This window comes from Urocitellus parryii, chromosome 9 (assembly GCF_045843805.1).
Source record: "Urocitellus parryii isolate mUroPar1 chromosome 9, mUroPar1.hap1, whole genome shotgun sequence".
In the NCBI taxonomy this organism is placed as follows: domain Eukaryota; kingdom Metazoa; phylum Chordata; class Mammalia; order Rodentia; family Sciuridae; genus Urocitellus; species Urocitellus parryii.
Window position 1 is genome coordinate 108,731,150 of NC_135539.1, and position 17,893 is coordinate 108,749,042.

Sequence of the window (17,893 nt, forward strand, 5' to 3'; positions counted from 1 at the left end):
CCTCCATGGGTGGAGAAGGGCTCCATTACAGTTTGTATGGGTGGGAGAGCCTGCTTTGATACCCACTGGGGCTGAGTGCATGTCGCCCTCCTCTAGGTAACTTTGGGGTCCTAGTTCCTCAGCGCTGGGCCCCTCCCGCTTCCCTCCTGCGGAAATGGAATTCGCTGCTCTTGGCCCCCTCCTACTCACCTCACCATCGGATCGCGCCAAGGTGCCCCCACCCCCACTCCCCTTCTGTGTTAACTAACTTGGTCACTGGCCCCAGGGTCCCAGCGGGAACTTCCCAGGTGCTCTGGCCCTAGGTCCTGGTGGGTGTTTTGGGAAATTGGGAAGGAGGAAGACAAGGAACTTTGGCCGGTTTGTTTTCCTTCCCTTAGTTTGTTTAGCACAGTCAGGCCTCTGCCCTGGGCCTGGGAGACACCCTTGGATTTCCAAGTAGCTAAACTAGGTGTTGGGGAGGGTGGCGCTAGGCGTGGCCGCTCGAGGTGAGGCCCTCTTTGCCTGAAGGGGCTGGAGGTAGGTGTGGGGAAATGGTGAATGTCTTCCAACCCTGACAGGGAAGGAGGGCTGGGGTGCCACCCTTTATAGAAGCCTACTTTGTGGTTCCTATTCGGTTCTCTTGGTGGATACCAAGAATGGAAGCCCGGGAATGGAGAGGGAGAAGGTGCTTCAACAAGGATTGGAGACCTTCAGGGTTAGATGTGTGTATAAAACGTGAGAGTGCCACCAGTATTCTGCATCCCTTTTGTCACCCTCCAACTTTAATCCAGCAGGAAGGAAGGAAGGTGAATTATGGGTAGAGACCCAGACTTTACCCCTGGGGAACTTAGGATGGCATTTCAGTTTCCTTCAGGAGGAAAAAAACAAGTGGGACTTACTCTAAGATCTGTCTGCAAGAAATGGTGGGTGTATTTTACTATGAGCAAAACTTAATGACAGCCAAATCAGGGCATTGAGGTAACAGCGCCCCTGGAAACTGGCCTGGGCAGGGGCCGGGAAGGTGGTGTCAGTAGTGTTTATAGAGGTCATGCCCCCTGGACCCAGCCCATGAGAGAGGACAGTTAGTGCCCTGGGGAGGATGAAAGAGTCCCTGTTCTGTGTTCACTGTGAGGGGAGTGGATGGGTGGCATCTTTATCTTTGGATGGTTACATACCTGTTTGAGAGAAGGCCTTGAATTTTGCTGTGATGGCAGATGGAGATACCAGGGCTGATTTTAATTAGGTAAGTTTGAGTGGTGAGAGGCTCTGAAGAGCACTCTGATTTAAGTGTGTTTGAGAATGGGTGTCATCCACTCACTTTGTTGTTCCTTCAGGGAGGCTTTGTTGTTGTTTTGGTTTGTTCTCTTAGTGTGTAGAAGAAGATAGGAGGGTCTTGGAATGTATGTAGGGTGCAGTAGCTAGCTAGATTTGGTACAGCTCACTCTGACTTAGGAGTGTTGGTTCTGGGCTCAACCAGTACCATATAATGCACACAATTTTTGGTGCCTTAGTTAATGCAGCTTTAAAATGGGAATAATACCACCTCTAGGATCCTGAAGATAAAAGCAGACATATTAAGTAAAAGTACATGTAAAACTGAAAGTCTTATGCAGGTATGAAGGATTGATATCATCTTTTATAAGAAATTGTATGGTCCTGTGGTTAAAAAAAAAAAAAAAAAAACAAACTACTGGAAGTTAAAAAACTGGAAACATGTCAATATAGGGAAATGTAAATGATATAGGAAAATATAAAAAATACCCATAATCCATCACAAGGTAACATTATAAAACTCATATTGAATTGGTATATTTCCCCTTTTTCACTTCTGTGTGTATGTGCATTTGTATAATAGTATGTTATGTTAAAAAGTGGAAGTACTACATATAATCAGTGTTGTATGCTGCTCCCCTCCCAATTTCAAATTGTAAAACTTTCTCCAAATTCCATAAAAGTTCTTCCAACACCCTTTATTAATGGCTGTTTGATATTGCAGCCTGAATATGAAACTTAGCCACTTCTGACTCTTGGCATTTTGGTTGTTTTCAATTTTCTCTCTCTGCCTATTTGGAGAGTCTCAGTTACTAGACGGCAGGTGAGGGGGGGATCTTGGCTGACTTTCAGAAGGTGGAGAGGGTTGGCAGTGAGGTAGGTAGGGCACATAGGAGGGCAGGTTGGGACTCTTTCCCATGAGCTGAGGTGGGGTTGTTCAGGTATAGTCCCATCTGGGGAGAACACTGAGAACCCAAGCTCTAGATCTTCATCACTGATCTCTATGGGTGGCTGCTCCTCCTTCCCCATCCTAGTTGCAGCTCCTTATCATGGTTGTATTACCTCATTTTTTTCTTCATGGACTATGGATCAACTACAATAAGATCAGTCAAGAGGTAAATTTCATGTGTCTGACAGGCTCTGACACAGGTTTTACCAGTAGTGCAATAGAAATTCTCAAAAGCCCCTTACTAGGTTGATTGGTTTCTGGTCCATTTCTCTGTTCTCTTTTTCCTCCCTTTGCTCTATTCTCCTTTTGGTAGGGCTGTGACTGGGAGGAGAAGGTAAAACTTGCCCTTGGAAGAAAATGCATTCCCTCCTGATTATAAGGAGTACATGTACTCCATGGTTTAATGGGCTTGCATGCTGCCCTTCAAAATACCCTAAACCAAGGTGAGGAATGGGGGCCCTTGAATACTGTTTGCCAAGCTCACTTGCCCACTGTGAGCCATGCTCCCTGGGGGAAGGTTTCAGGTCCTGGACTCCGTAATTGGGTCAGAAGGCTCAGATGAGAGCAGTTCCTACCTTGCTCTTAAAGTGCCAGAGGCTGAGTTGGGTTTGGGTTCTTCGAATTTATTAGGAATCTGGCTGGGGAGGAAAGTAGGATTAGGGTCACTCCTTGGCCAGGCTTGTCTGAGTGGGAGAGTTCAGCTGACTTACCTAGTTTGGTTTCAAAACTGTGATCTAGCTAGGGATCTTTCTGGGTGTGAATGTCATCACTTCTTTTTAGGCTATTGTCGGGGCTTGAACAGTTCCAGTGTGGATTTTCTCAAAAATGGACATCTGATGAAAACATTGGGCTTCAGTGTTTAATAACTAACACAGTGCTTGGCACACAGTAGCGGTGAACAAATATTTGTTGAATGACGTTGTTGTTCCAGGCCTCCATTTCTTGTCTTAAGTAAAAGCAAAATAAAAACATCAAAAAGTCCAAACATAACATCGCAGGCAAACAATTCTCCAGTGACTACCTTTTTCTTTGGGCACCCGATCCAGGCAGGCCTTTGTTTTCTGCTGAGTGCCGGCTGCACAGTTAGTTATCTGCTGTGCCCATGTATTTTTATGAGAATCAATTGCAGACTTTACCCAGGCTGGCGCCTCTAACTAATCGACTAACTCCAGCCTCTGTGGGGAGATAAACAGACCCAGGTGAGGAGGCTGTGCTAACTGTGCAGGGCTTGTCTTATGTCTGTTTCTTGTAGGTTAAAGTTAGGAACTGTGGTATTTGATTATTGTAAGGGCTTCTGAGCTTTACCAGTCTGTTTTGGAGAAGTGTTCTCAGAGGCTTTGTCTTTACTGTTCCTGAACATTCTCCTAGAGACTGCTTTTTCTTGGTACAGAATCTTTGGGTGGTCAAGAGAAAGAAAAGCCGACTCAGCCCAGCTCTTCAGAACTCTGTGAATAGACTGCCTGGACAGACTGCCTGCTCACCCATGTAAGTGAGGACTTTGGAATCCAGGATCCGCCCCTCACATACTGTCACCATGATATGGGCTTCTTATTAAACATTCCTACTCATTTTCAGTTGTCTCATTTGAAAAGAGAATGTACTTCTTGCCTTTGTACGTGCTGTTTCCATAGCTTTTTTCTTTCCTTCTCATGGGGAGAGATTGTAAAGAGCAATTGCCCTTCTCTTCCAAAGCCCTTGGTACTTCAGGAAAAACTGTTCCAGCAGGGATGACATCACCTTTTTATTTTTCTGCTTCAGGATTTAAATAGAAGAAATGTGATCTACTTGCATGATAAGTCTGATTTGGCTAGAGCATGAAGTATAAATGGCTTTGGAATAAGAATTAAAAGAACCTTTTTACCTCTTTCCTACCTGGCACAGTTTATTCCCATATTTAGTTTCTTTACTGTAATCTAGTGAAACTGTAGCTTTAGCATACGGGAATAGTAGCTGGGAAAAGTTCCCAGTGGCTGGCCTAATTTTCCTGCTCTCCCTATTTCTTATCCCCCTACCCTCAGATCATGGCGCTCCATCCCCGCAGAGTCCGGCTGAAGCCCTGGCTGGTGGCCCAGGTGGATAGTGGCCTCTATCCTGGACTCATCTGGTTACACAGAGACTCCAAACGCTTTCAGATTCCCTGGAAACATGCCACACGTCATAGCCCCCAACAAGAGGAAGAAAATACCATTTTTAAGGTAAAGGACTCTTTACCATATGAGTTAAAAATTCTTCCAGTTCTCAGAACTTTCTGGGTTGGTTTGCTTGTATTTTGTCTGTTTTGGCATGAGGAATACACTAAATCTAAAATTGATGAAACAGATTTATGATAGAAGTACCCAAACTTATCAGGCATAGTACTTCTTGGGGCATGTCTCTTGAAGCCCTGTATTTCCCATTGGTTGAAGGTATTTAATTCATATTCCAGAGGAGTTGAGGTGGGGTCAGCTAAACTGTAAGTGGTTGTACTGATGTGTTTAGGTCAGCCACTTTTCTTCATTCCTTCAGGACCCTTGCTTGAAGACAGGTGCTTAGACCTGAGGATGGCTCTTAGACTAGGGCAGAACTTGTATTTAGCACAAGCTAGGGAACCTATTAGGGAATATGGCCTGTAAGATGGGTGTAGAGGGCCTTCAAGATGTTATTCTTTTAATATTAGAATATATTGCCCATATTCATAATGTCTCCTTAAAAGTTAAGAATAACTTTTTAATTCTTTCAAATTTTTAATTCTTTCAATACATTTTCTGTGGTATTGGGATTGAACTTGGGGCCTTGCACATGCAAAGCACACACTCTTACCACTGAACTACAGCCCTGGCTTAATTATGTTTTTTAAAAATAAAAAATAGCTCTGATATGATAGTCATTTTATTGAACTGAAAATAAGATTTAATCACATAGCATCTTACAAAATTAAAGTGAAACCAAGGGCAGTAGGTTCCATGTAGTTATACTTCCACGAGATGCACTTCTACTTCAGACCAACTTCTTCCTGCTGCTCCCTTCCATCTCAGAAGTAGATTTAATTCCTGAAGTCCCAATTAACAGAGAAGCGAGTTTGCCCTTTTCTTCCCTGACTGTGAACTGGAAGGCAGAAGTGTAATCCAGCCCTGACTGTGGGCCTCTCAAGATTGATGTCCTGGCTTCTTGTTGATATTGGATCAGGAAAGGGCAGGAAAGGTAGGGTCAGAGCTTACACGAAAGCCATCCTAGTGATATTTCCCCACTGACTGGGTTTTGCCAGGTGTAGAGAGGAGAGGCAGAGAGAAAACTGGCCTGTGGGTACTTAGAAGGAATGTAAATGAACACATCTAATGTAGATATAAGTAAAAAAGAGGTGTTATAGAAAATATTTACAGGGGCTGGAGATGTGGCTCAAGCGGTAGCGCGCTCGCCTGGCATGCGTGCGGCCCGGGTTCGATCCTCAGCACCACATACCAACAAAGATGTTGTGTCCGCCGAGAACTAAAAAAAATAAATAAATATTAAAAATTCTCTCTTTAAAAAAAAAAAAAAAGAAAATATTTACAAAAAACCTCCCAGTTATTGAAGTTGGCATTGAGGAGGGGATTGGCCTGCCCTGGATTTCTGGCCTCCCTGTGGCCTTGGTCTGAAACTGGATTTGCAATTGAAGTGTCCAGTTGGTCATGGGGAAGAGGCTGATTCCTGAATGCCTCACACATGAGGGTGACCTGAATGCTTGGGGTTTGAGGAAACTCTGGGGAGTCTGCTTGGCTTTATTTGTATCACTGTATCTGCAGAATGTGAGGGAGGGCCTGGGAGATCAGGAGAAGAGTTAGGGTGCTTTCGCTGAGCCCAAGCTCTGATACGCCTTTAGTAAGACACATGGGTGAGGAACTGGCATGCACTAGGTGCATGTGTCTATGATCTCACTTAATTCTCATGATAACCCCTGAGAGAGGTATTACCTGCATGTTGTAGATGCAGAGGCTGACTCTATGAGGGTCTGACTAACTTTTCCAAAATCACACAGCCAGTATATGGTGGATCCAGGATTTGAACTCATGTCTTTTGTTCCTCTACCCCCTTCCCACTAAAACACTGCCTTTTCTAAGACTTATGGAGAATTGGAGTATCTGGCCTCAAATCATGCCAACATCAACCTTCCCTTCAGCAAGGCAGGTAACCTCAATGGGCTTCAATTTCCCCATAGAATAAATTTGGTATGAAAGCAGTCTTAACTTGCAAAACTTACGTGATTATTGTGGAAATCAAGTGAAAATAAGTTTTGGAATGGATTTGTAAAGCATCATAAAAATAGATTTTCTTCATTTTAGAAAGAGAAATAAATGGTGGGTATGGTGGTACACACCTGTAATTCCAGTGATTCAGGAGGCTGAGACAGGAGGATCGCAAGTTTAAGACCAGCTTCAGCAACTTAGCAAGGTCCTAAACAACTTAGCCAGACCTTGTCTCAAAATTTTATCAAAAGAAATAAGGATCTACACAGAGATCAGAATTTCTCTAAAGCACAACTCAGGATGGGTTTGAACAAGTAATATTTATAAGTCACAAAGATTGTCACATGGTACTTCTTAGGACCACCTTTCTTGATTCTGAAAAGGATACAGTCTTCTGATGTATTAGACATGGATCCTTAGTGTCATCTGAGTGGGCCAGGAGGATGCTGTGTGGTAAGCAGGAAGGTGGGGCTGTGGTTCTGGCTTAGTTTGGCTGTTCTCCATGGAGGGGCAGGGCTTTAGGGAACCACAGAAATTTGCAGTCTTCTGCCAAAATCTGCACAGCCCGAGTTGACTGGGTGGGACCAGAGTGAGCATGAACATGGAGGATCAAACAAACAGAAGGAAAAACATGGGGAGGCAGCAATAGGTAACTGCAGATGTGTCTCCCAGACACTAGGGACCAGTGAAGTTGAAATCACCTAGGGGATTTGATGGAATGGAGCAGCAGTTAGGCCCCTAGTTCCTGCTAAGCCACTGAGTTCTTTATCTCTACCACAAAACAAATGTAGGAACCCAATCTGAAAAGATAGTAAGAGGAAGTGAGTCTGAATTAGAAGAAGAGGAGGAAGATTTTGATTAGCCCTGGAAAGAATCTTCCACATGATACCAGGCTCTGTAGGGGGGTGACTGAGGGAGATCAAAAATCTCTAGGATTAGGTAGAAAAATTCAATTTCTGTTTTAGGAAGAAGTCTATGGTCAGAACCAGAGACAGAGAAGTTGGTTTGCATAAGTGACATGCCCTTTCAGCTTGAAAAGTTAATGTGTGCTTCATATATTGAGTTTTCTCTAATGACATTTCCTTATTCTACATCAGGTGTCACACTCCTGAAGACAGTTCAGAGATGAGAGTATATGTTAGCAACAAGGGAGAGGTATCCAGTGAGTGGAAACTTAAATGCCTGTTAGACCTGGATGGGTTTCTACTACTTGCTTTGTTTCTAAGGAACTTGGTTTATAGGCCAAGCAGCCTGGCTTTTCCTTTTCCTCACTGGGGAGACTACCTTGTTCCCCTTCTCTGGTGATACTGCTGCAAGTTCCCCTATTTGAAATCAGAGAGGAAGAGTCAAAGTGGTTTTAGCCCATGCTACCAGCCACTGCCATGGTGATGGCATGAGGTTTCTAGTGCAGGTGGAGTTTGAGAATAGGGAAAGATGAGAAGTATGGGTTTATTAGAATTTGCAGCCCTCAGCTAAGAGGGGCAAGCTGACCCCACATAGTATGCTTCCTGTCCTCCTAAAGGCTGTGGGTTTCTATAGTTCTTTATGTATAAGATTAAAGACTGAAGGGAGGGGACCAGCCAGACAAATTCTCTTTATCTGCCACCCCTCTTTGTTGTACATATTCCTACATAAGCAATCCATAATAAAAATGGTTAAGGAAGAAGAAAAAAGATTTTCTCCAGACTTTTTATTATTTTCAACCCTTCATTGTAGCATCGACATCTTGACAGGTGCTGGTACTAGGCTTGAGATAAGAGTCCTCCTTTCAAAGTTAATTTTGCACATAACTTATTTCCCTTTGGTCCCACCCCTCCTGGTCCTAAGGGCACTGTTGCCTACTGTAATCTCTGTAAAATGGGATAAGACTGTGGGGCACTCACCCAGATGTGTGTGCGTCTGTATGGGAAGGGGTGGGCATATGCTTTGCAGTGGTCCCCGGCGATAGTAGGCACTAACTGCAGTTTCCTGTCCCTCAGGCCTGGGCTGTAGAAACGGGGAAGTACCAGGAAGGGATAGATGACCCTGACCCAGCAAAATGGAAGGCCCAGCTCCGCTGTGCTCTCAACAAGAGCAGGGAATTCAACCTGATGTATGATGGTACCAAGGAGGTGCCTATGAACCCAGTGAAGATATATCAAGTGTGTGACATCCCTCAGCCCCAGGGTTCAATCGCTAACCCAGGTAAGGCCCAGGTGCTGGGGAGAAGGTGGGCTATATGCCAGATTGTGGGATGGACTCTTAAAGAGATAGTCAAATTGAAAACAGCCTGGTTTTCAGAGTTTTAGACTGGTAAAACTTGAAAAGCTATCCCTAGGAAGGACCCAGAGAGCAAATGGTATATGTTCAGTAATGTCTTCTTGCTCACATAGGGGAAATGGTTATTGCCTGCATTGTTAGAGCATGAGAAGTACAGTATAGAGTTCTGCTGTAAAAATAGCCTCTCCTGAGACTCGAGAGGCCAGGTTGTTTTATAGGAGGAGGAATTAGAGCCTAGAAGGTTTGAGTTCTAAACTTCTTTTTATCACTTGACCTGTTGTGGGACTTGAATCAGGTCATTGGGCCTCTTCAGCTCTAAAATGCAGGATCTCATCTTTCTTGCCTATTTCAAGGGCTATTGTAAGAATCAATTGACAAGACATGTAAAAGCTATTTAGTTCTTTAGAAATGTTGGGTGAGTGATCATTTAATTTGTAGGATACTTTTGCTAAGAGAAAAACACCTGATCCTCCTATTTACTCAATTCTTAGTGAATAGTGAAAGCCAGATAATTTAGACATGTATTCCAGTGAATCCAGGGAGGCCCTGCCATAAGATAAGAGTCTCTGCCTCATGAGAAGCTCAGAAGGGTGGAGCTCAGCGAAGACTTGCCAAATAAAAATTTACTTTGCAGAGTTCTTAAAAGAGGTGCCTGAGTATAGAAAGTTAGTAGTAGCAATACTAATGTACAGAGATTAAAGTTTAAGAGAAGGAAATGGAGTCTGCAGCTTCTGGATTGGGGAAGAGAGAAGAGCATATATTAGGACCCATAGGAAGATTTGGAACTGGGAGTTAGTATACCCTAGGTTCCCATTTTTTTTTTTTTTTTAAGGCTAGGGCATTGAGAATGCATACTAATCCTGGGGAGACTCTGTGCTAGTAGTCCCTTGCTTAGGTGATGGGTCAGCTGCAGTGATAATAGTTCAACTTGAAGCACTAACTTATGGGCATATGTATTATGTGTAGGCTCTACAGGGTCTGCTCCCTGGGATGAGAAGGATAATGATGTGGATGAAGATGATGAAGAAGATGAGCTTGACCAATCTCAGCACCATGTTCCTATCCAGGATACCTTCCCCTTCCTGAACATCAATGGTCAGTGGACTGGTGGGTGGTATAGAGGGATAAGGAGGATACAAGGATTTTGGCTTTTAAACTGCTGACCCCTTGGCTACCATTGCCCTGGGAGTAGTGATTGGGCCCTGTGGTCAGACTGCGCTGGTCTGAGAGCAAGGAATAGTCACAGGCATGGGAACTTTGCTGGCTCAATTATTCCAGTGCAATGAAGTGGGTTCTAGGCATAAAGGACATCTAATTCAAAGAAATAAAAAACAATTAAACTCATTCCAAATCCCACATGCAAACATCAGTGGTTATAAATTTTACCTGTTTTTTTTCCCCCAGAGGAAGTGCAGATAACATTTTTATGAATTGTAGGCAAACTGTTCTATCAGTTCCCTTGGTATAAATTCTATGTCACTTCCTTCTACTAGGTAGGGACTACTCTACCTAGGCTATATCATGGGAAACTTGCTGTTTCTATAGCTGTTGATACTAGGCTCTGATGGGATTTATCAGCAAGGAACCTTTCTTTTGTGAACTTTTGAATTCAGCTTCCCAGGAACAATTAGTTGAGAGGTTGGGAGGCCTCTATGTGACAGCACATATTCTGAAGATACTCAAAACACAAGTTGAATTGTTCTTCTGCAATATTTTCATGTCATCTCTCCACTGAAATGCTCTGAGCTAAATGATTCACATCCAGTTCAGCTATTTGCCATATTTTTAGTACCACCTGTATGTCATGAGTCACTTCAAATAACTTGTGCCACCTAAAAAAACTTAGTATATCAAGATGTTTTCTTTAGGATTTGGGGGTCTCTATCTTTGAGAACCAGGAATGACACTTATTGTCTGTCCAGTGTCCCTCCTTCACATATCCTGCCATTTAGATATTTGTAACCAAGTGATGAGTAAATAAAAATTCCGTGGAATTTACTTCTAGGTTAGTATTGCCATGTGCTATATTCTCACTTAGAGAAATTTTAAGATCTGGACATCTGGAAATGCAGATGTTTTCCCAAATTCTTGGCTGACTTATTCTGTTCTTCTCACCCTTTAAAAGTATGAACCAATCAGGATCCTGATTTCCTATCTCTGCTCATATTTTCTTAAAGTTAACATGTGTCCTTATGTTTTGAGCTGCCTTGGATTATTTTTGGAAAGGTGTGGACTATATATTATAAACAAAAATGTCAATTGGATACATAGATTTAACTATACTTGAACAAAGAGGGTCAAAGAAACATTAACCTCTGTGATTTCAGAGCTGTTGGGGCAGAGGAAGAAGAATTATTGAAGAATAGATGCCTAAGAGGTGAGGCTAGGAAGAGGAATCTGTAGAATTTGGAGCAAGCCAACTTTGACAGTAACAGGGAAATAGGATTAGGCTTTTTACTCTTCTTTAAAAGACTAAATTGAGTATATTTGAATGAATAATATGTTCACATGGTTTAAAATCCATAATCGTACAATAAGGTAATCAATTGAAGTTTTCTTCCATTCTCTCCCTGAACTTTCCAATTCTTTCCCTGGAAAAGACAAATCTATGTTCTTGAGTATCCTTCCAGACCCTTTTAAAAATATATTTTTTAATTTTTAATTTGTTCTTTTTAGTCTTCCAGACATTTTATACATGTAAAAATATTTGTTGATTTTAATAGAATTTCTATATATTAATATTTACTCAATGATAATCGGCTAATTCAATTGAGTTCACTTTATGGAAGACAACTAGCTTCTATGTAATTGCTGAGGCCAAACTTTGTTGCAAAGCATCTCACACTCATGCCTTTTCTAATGTAATGCTTCCCTTCCCCAAGATAAATCACTTGTTTCTGTTAATCTTTTGCAAATATAAGTTTTTAAAACTATGAGTTTATGGGGTAAATAATATGATTAGGAAGGAGGTGTTGGGGAATCTTATTTTGTATTGTGAGTTATGGGAATCATCGGGGTGGGAAATCACACTAGATCATGTTTCAGTGTTTGATTCTTGTCTTCGGGTCTTGTTAATTCTTAGATCCTCAAAGTGGGTGATGTTCTTGTGTGCTACTCTTTCCTGTTCACCGACATCCTTCTGTTCTAGGTTCTCCCATGGCACCAGCTAGTGTGGGCAACTGTAGTGTGGGCAACTGCAGCCCTGAAGCAGTATGGCCCAAAACAGAACCTTTGGAGATGGAAGTGCCTCAGGCACCTATTCAGCCTTTCTATAGCTCTCCAGAGCTGTGGATCAGCTCTCTCCCAAGTAAGTGAGCACTGATCTTTCTGGGTCTTCATCTCTTAACAATAATCCCTTCTTATTGCACTTTCTGCTTCCATTTCTTTGGAATGTGTGGAGTAGCTGCCTGCCCCACGAGTGCCCTATTTCCTGACTGTCAGATGAGTCACTAGGGAAGTAAAGAAACATTGACCCATGCCTCGTTGCTCATGGGGATGTTCTGATTGGTTATATAGCTTCAGGTTACTCACCTCTTAGGTGGGTAGGAGACCTGAGTTTATTAGTCTGACAAGGGGATTTGTGGAAGGAAAAAAAAAAAACAACAGCTGTGGGATAGGGAGGTTAATAGCCATGGATATGGTCAAGGAGGTTCTTGATTTTGAGGAGCTTTAGGGGTCTTTCTGAATTTGGTACAAATTTATCTTAAAGAAGAATCTACACCATTACCCTGATCTCCCTTTCATACTATGCTTTGGTGTGAGAGCAAATATTTTGTCCAAGAGGCTAAGTAGCTTTGATAAAGCCTGTTGGGTTCAACGAAGACTTGCCAAATAAAAATTTACTTTTCAGAGAACTGTGCTTTTGGTGTATATTAGAATAGATCCAGTATGTGCTCACATGTGTGATTTCTAGAAAGATGACTAAGTATTTCTTTTTGTTCCTCTGGCTTCTTTGTGCCAAAAATTAGACACAAATCAGACACCTTACTTTTTAGCTCCTTCCAATGCTTATTGGTGTGGACAGTTGCTCAATGAATATGGAACACCAGGACTCAGCACTTTGGTGAAATTATAGTCCTTAGGATGTGGTAACTGACCAGATGGGCCTCAAATGCTTTGCTTCGAGGCAACTTTTTGTGTGAATATTCCTGGGATATGTTGATGTTTCCCTTTATTGCAGGAAGGATAACTCTGGCAGTGGCCTTTCTGAATTCCAGTTGAAAGGTGGCTTGATAATGATGGACTTGCATGAGTCTTAGGGACAGACAGGCAGAGAAGTGGAGCAGAACTCACTGTCATGTCTCACCTTGCAGTGACTGACCTGGACATCAAGTTTCAGTACCGTGGGAAAGAATATGGGCAGACCATGACAGTGAGCAACCCTCAGGGTTGTCGGCTCTTTTATGGGGACCTGGGTCCCATGCCTGACCAGGAGGAGCTCTTTGGTCCTGTCAGTCTGGAGCAGGTCAAATTCCCAGGTCCAGAGCATATCACCAATGAGAGGCAGAAGCTCTTCACCAGCAAGCTACTAGACGTCATGGACAGAGGTCTGATCCTGGAGGTCAGCGGTCATGCCATTTATGCCATTAGGCTGTGCCAATGCAAGGTGTACTGGTCTGGGCCATGTGCCCCATCACTTGTTGCCCCCAACCTGATTGAGAGACAAAAGAAGGTCAAGCTATTTTGTTTGGAAACATTCCTGAGTGGTGAGTCTTTTTTCACAAGTTTGATGGTGGGAATTGCTCCTGGAAGTTTAATCTTCCTCCATCCTTCCTTTTTTTCTTCCTCCTTTCCTGGCTTAGCAGTGATCTTAACCAAAGAAATTTCTTCTGCTGGAGGTCAGGGAAAAGAGAACCTAGATTCTGAAGATGAAAGTGACCTAAGCATGAGGAAAGGAGTTCCACTAGAAGGCAAAAATATATGGAAACTATTTCTAGAATGATTCTGGCTCCTTCAGTGGCAGGAGGAAGACAGTATTATTGTTAACCCCTGAATGTTATTAGCTTATATTTAACTTTAGAAGGTGGTCTTGTTCATCCTATTCAGAAAAACATACTTTTTTTTTGAGAAATATTCGATGAATTGAAGCAGATAATTTTAGGAAGATTATTAAGATGTGAATTTCACAATGTGGTTTGAACCCCAAGACTAGATCAACTACATCTAATAGAAGAACCCTCTGAAATGATGGGGATGTTTTCCAGTATGGTAGCTTGGTAACTGCTAGCCACATGTGACCATTGAGCATGTAAGTGTGACTAATGTGGCGAAGGGACTGTTTCCTTTCCTTTCCTTTTTTTTTTTTTTTTCTAAAAGAGAGAGAGAGAGAGAGAATTTTTTTTAATATTTATTTTTCAGTTTTTGGTGGACACATCTTTATTTTATTTTTATGTGGTGCTGAGGATTGAACCCAGCGCCCCGCACATACCAGGCTAGCGCGTTACTGCTTGAGCCACATCCCTTTTTATTTTTTTATAAGAACATCAATTACTTTATTTTTATTTATTTATTTATGGTACTGGAGATTGAACTTGGGGGCACTCAACCGCTGAGCCACATCTCCAGTCCTATTTTGTATTTTAGAGACAGGGTCTCCCTGAGTTGCTTAGTGCCCCCCTTTTTTGCTGAGGCTGGTTTTTGAACTCACAATCCTCCTGCCTCAGCCTCCCGAGCTGCTAGGATTATAGGCGTGTGCAATTTATTTATTTTTTTATGGTGCTAAGGATGGAACCCAGTGCCTCACATGTGCTAGGCAAGTGCTGTACCACTGAGCCACAATCCCAGCCTTTATTTTTTTATTTTGAGACAGGATTTCACTAAGTTTCTTAGAGCCTTGCTATGTTGCTGAGGCTGACCTCAAACTTATGACCCTCCTGCATTAGCCTTCTGAACAGTCGGGATTACAGGCATGTACCACTATTCCTGGCTGTGGGACTATTTACTTTTAATTAATTTAAAATTAATTGCCACATGTAGCTAGTGGCTAAGGGGCAGCATGAAAGATGGTATTTACTGAATGGTTATGGACTGACCTAATATATCAAATTTATTCTTCTATCTTCTGTAGATCTTATTGCCCACCAGAAAGGACAGATAGAGAAGCAGCCACCATTTGAGATATATTTATGCTTTGGGGAAGAATGGCCAGATGGAAAACCTCTGGAAAGGAAACTCATCTTGGTTCAGGTGAGAAAATAAGGGTGTATCAACAGTTCTTCTTTTTGCCAACACATTAGTCCCTGGTGTGGGTTGAGTCCTGATTGAGTATACATTAGTCTGTGTGAATTTTTATCCCATAAAATAGGGTAGCAGATTCAGACTTTGTACGGTAGAGCCAACCTGGAGAAGGTGAGTTTCTAAAATAGTTGATTGATTTAGTAAAGACCTTATTTTTCATTCTCTTACTGATATTAGAGTCTTATTGAGATCTTTTAAGATATGACTCTTGCTAGCTTTTCTTAGAAAAGCCTTTTGAGTTGTTTTTTAAGAAGGTAACCTTATTCTAGGAGTGGCAGCAAGGCCACTTGGGGTTGTGCAGTGAAGCTGGCAATAGATGGCATTTGGTCTTGCTAAGTAAGCAGCCATTTATTTAGGCATTTGATGTGATGCTACATGTACATTCTCTACTTTCAACTGAACCAACTTCTACAGTGAAACTTGGCAGATGATCTGGAGAGATGAAGGTATATCCTATATCTAGACATTACAGTGGTACTTCCTCAAAGACTCCTTGGTTCTTCTACAATCTTGGTCCCTCTTGCTAAAAATACCTCTTCAAGTTGAGCGTGGTGGCACATGTGTATAATCCCAGAGAAAGTCAGGGGCCTGAGGCTGGAGGATAGCAAGTTTGAGATAGGCTTCAGTTTGAGACCCCCTCCCCACAAAAAAAATAAAAGGAGGTGGGGGAATTCCTGGGCTCTATCTCCAGTTACCAATAACAAACAGATAAAAATTACCTTTATCTCATTGGACACTTGTGTGCTTTGTGTCCTGAACAGGTCATTCCTGTGGTAGCTCGGATGATCTACGAGATGTTTTCTGGTGATTTCACACGATCCTTTGACAGTGGCAGTGTTCGCCTGCAGATCTCGACTCCAGACATCAAAGATAACATTGTTGCTCAGCTGAAGCAGCTTTATCGCATCCTTCAAACCCAAGAAAGCTGGCAGCCCATGCAGCCCACCCCCAACATGCAACTCCCCCCTGCTCTGCCTTCCCAGTAATCCTGAATGCAATCTTCTCCCTCTATTTTTTTTACAACATTGTACATATGTTTTTGTGATTTTTGAAAAATATTCAGATTTAACCAGCTTTTAAACCTTTTTATTTTAATGTTAGAATTCTCTGACTTTTAAAATATACCTAGATTTTAAAGTTGATTTAATTTATGGAAAAAAAAATCACTCCTCGAATTTCCTTTTCTTTTTAAAAACATCAGATGGTAGAAGGAAATTTAGTCTGGGAGTTTGGACACCAATGTTCCAGCTGCAGCTTTGCTTCCAATGTGACCTTGAACAATTCATTTAACTTTTGGGCTTCAAATTTATCACTTGTAAATAAATCAGAATTGGAAGGATGCCCAAAATTATGTTCAGTTTTAAAACTCTGATTCAGGAACTGTATTCTACTTGTGCAAGGCAAAACTGCCTGGATCAGAACCTGTCTGCATTGTTCATGTACCACATTTTTCTTCTTGCTTTCATTAAAGTTCCCTCAAGCACTGATATGTCCAGGATTGAGCTCTGTTTGACCTGTTCTGCTAGTACAGTAAGCTGGCTCCCTGATGGGGAAAGTAAGAGGCTGACTGGTTGCTTAGGAACCAAGCTTGATATCTAAATAGAAATGGGTGCCAAAGTCTGAAAGTCACCTTGCTTGTGGAGTAAAAGTTCATAAATTGAGCTTCTAAAAGGAAGCTGATGACACAGAAAGCCTAGGGATTCTGTGAAAGAATGAGTTATCAGGTGTTCACCTTGTTACAACTCAGATACCACCTTGTGTGTGAGAGAGATGAGCACATGTGACTCAGTGGTAGATTTCAGAGGCAGGAGCTCTCTTTTTTTTATTTCCTTTTCTGGGAAAGGCCTATGAATGAGCTGGCCACCTAAGATATATTCCTATGACTATAAAAGGGCCTGCTCCTGTTTGGAGATTTTTAAAAAGTTTTCTCATCATTTGGATTTTTGATGTTGGAAAAAATGAGGTGTTGGGTGTCCTAAGGCCAGGGTGTAGAAGGGTTGGGCAGCACTCTTCTGGAACAGACTCACCTAGCACAAACCTGCTCATCTTCCTTGCTAGGGGAGGTATCTGGGTGTGAACTATGAAGGTGAGGAGTGGTACAGAACACTGCAACTATATCATGAACTAGTCCATCTAGTAATCTTTGCTTAGCTCCTGACCCTTCTAAGAAGAAATTATACATGATTTAAACTCTTATCACCTAGTAGAAAACCTAGTTGTGGGCCCCAGTCCTCTTGAATACTGAATTTGGTTGTCTATTTGTGTCAGATCATAGTAAGGAAGCCCATGTGTAGCCTTAAACTAAACCACCTCCTACTTTTCAAGTATCTGAAAGTTGGGCTAGCTTTATTTAGAGAAATTAAAAGCTCAACTTAATCAAAGGTGACAGTGGTAGTTATTTAAAATGCTTAAGAATCGATTTAGGGTCCTTAAGAGACTTAAGGAATCTGGTATTTTTAAAGCATGTTCAAGAGAAATCTGGGTAAAGACCAAGTGCTCACAAGAAAGAGTTGGGCTTTTAGAGACCAGGAATCATGCAAGGAATAAAACCATTGCATTTTTTGGTCATTTGTTGAGTAGCTGAAGTGAGAGATTTGGTTCTGATGTTTGACTGTCTAATCTGTATCTGGGAATGCAAAGTTAAAAAGAACCCATTTTTAAGTAAGTTGGGAGGATAACTTTGAATTGGGGGTGGTTGCTCTCCCTTCTTTTGTAGAATGCTACCAACCAGGCTCCCTAACTAGATGGGAGGCTAGATGATGTGAGCTGGTAAAGAATGGTAAATATAGTGTTCTGAAGTGTCAAGAAGGACTGAGCTTTTAGGATGTGATTGCAATGAAAAGTTTATGAATGTGTCAAAGGGATGGATAAATGGTCTCAAGTGATTTTAACTAGATAGCCTGATTTCTTGTTTTAAATCTTCTTTAAGATGCCGAGAAAGTACACCCTGGGATCTCCTCTTACTACCTCCAGTCCTCTTTTTCTGGTTTTGATA

General features: G+C 42.0%; 1 protein-coding gene across 1 annotated transcript; it reads left to right on the forward strand.

Moving 5' to 3' along the window:
• Nucleotides 1–3,615: 3,615 nt before the first annotated feature.
• On the forward strand, nt 3,616–15,891 carry Irf6 (interferon regulatory factor 6). The gene is made up of 8 exons (XM_026387489.2): nt 3,616–3,685; nt 4,219–4,395; nt 8,382–8,586; nt 9,628–9,756; nt 11,810–11,968; nt 12,975–13,367; nt 14,729–14,847; nt 15,660–15,891. Exons 2-8 carry the CDS (start codon nt 4,222–4,224, stop codon nt 15,882–15,884), a joined length of 1,404 nt encoding a protein of 467 aa, XP_026243274.1. The 5' UTR covers nt 3,616–3,685; nt 4,219–4,221; the 3' UTR covers nt 15,885–15,891.
• Nucleotides 15,892–17,893: the final 2,002 nt, after the last annotated feature.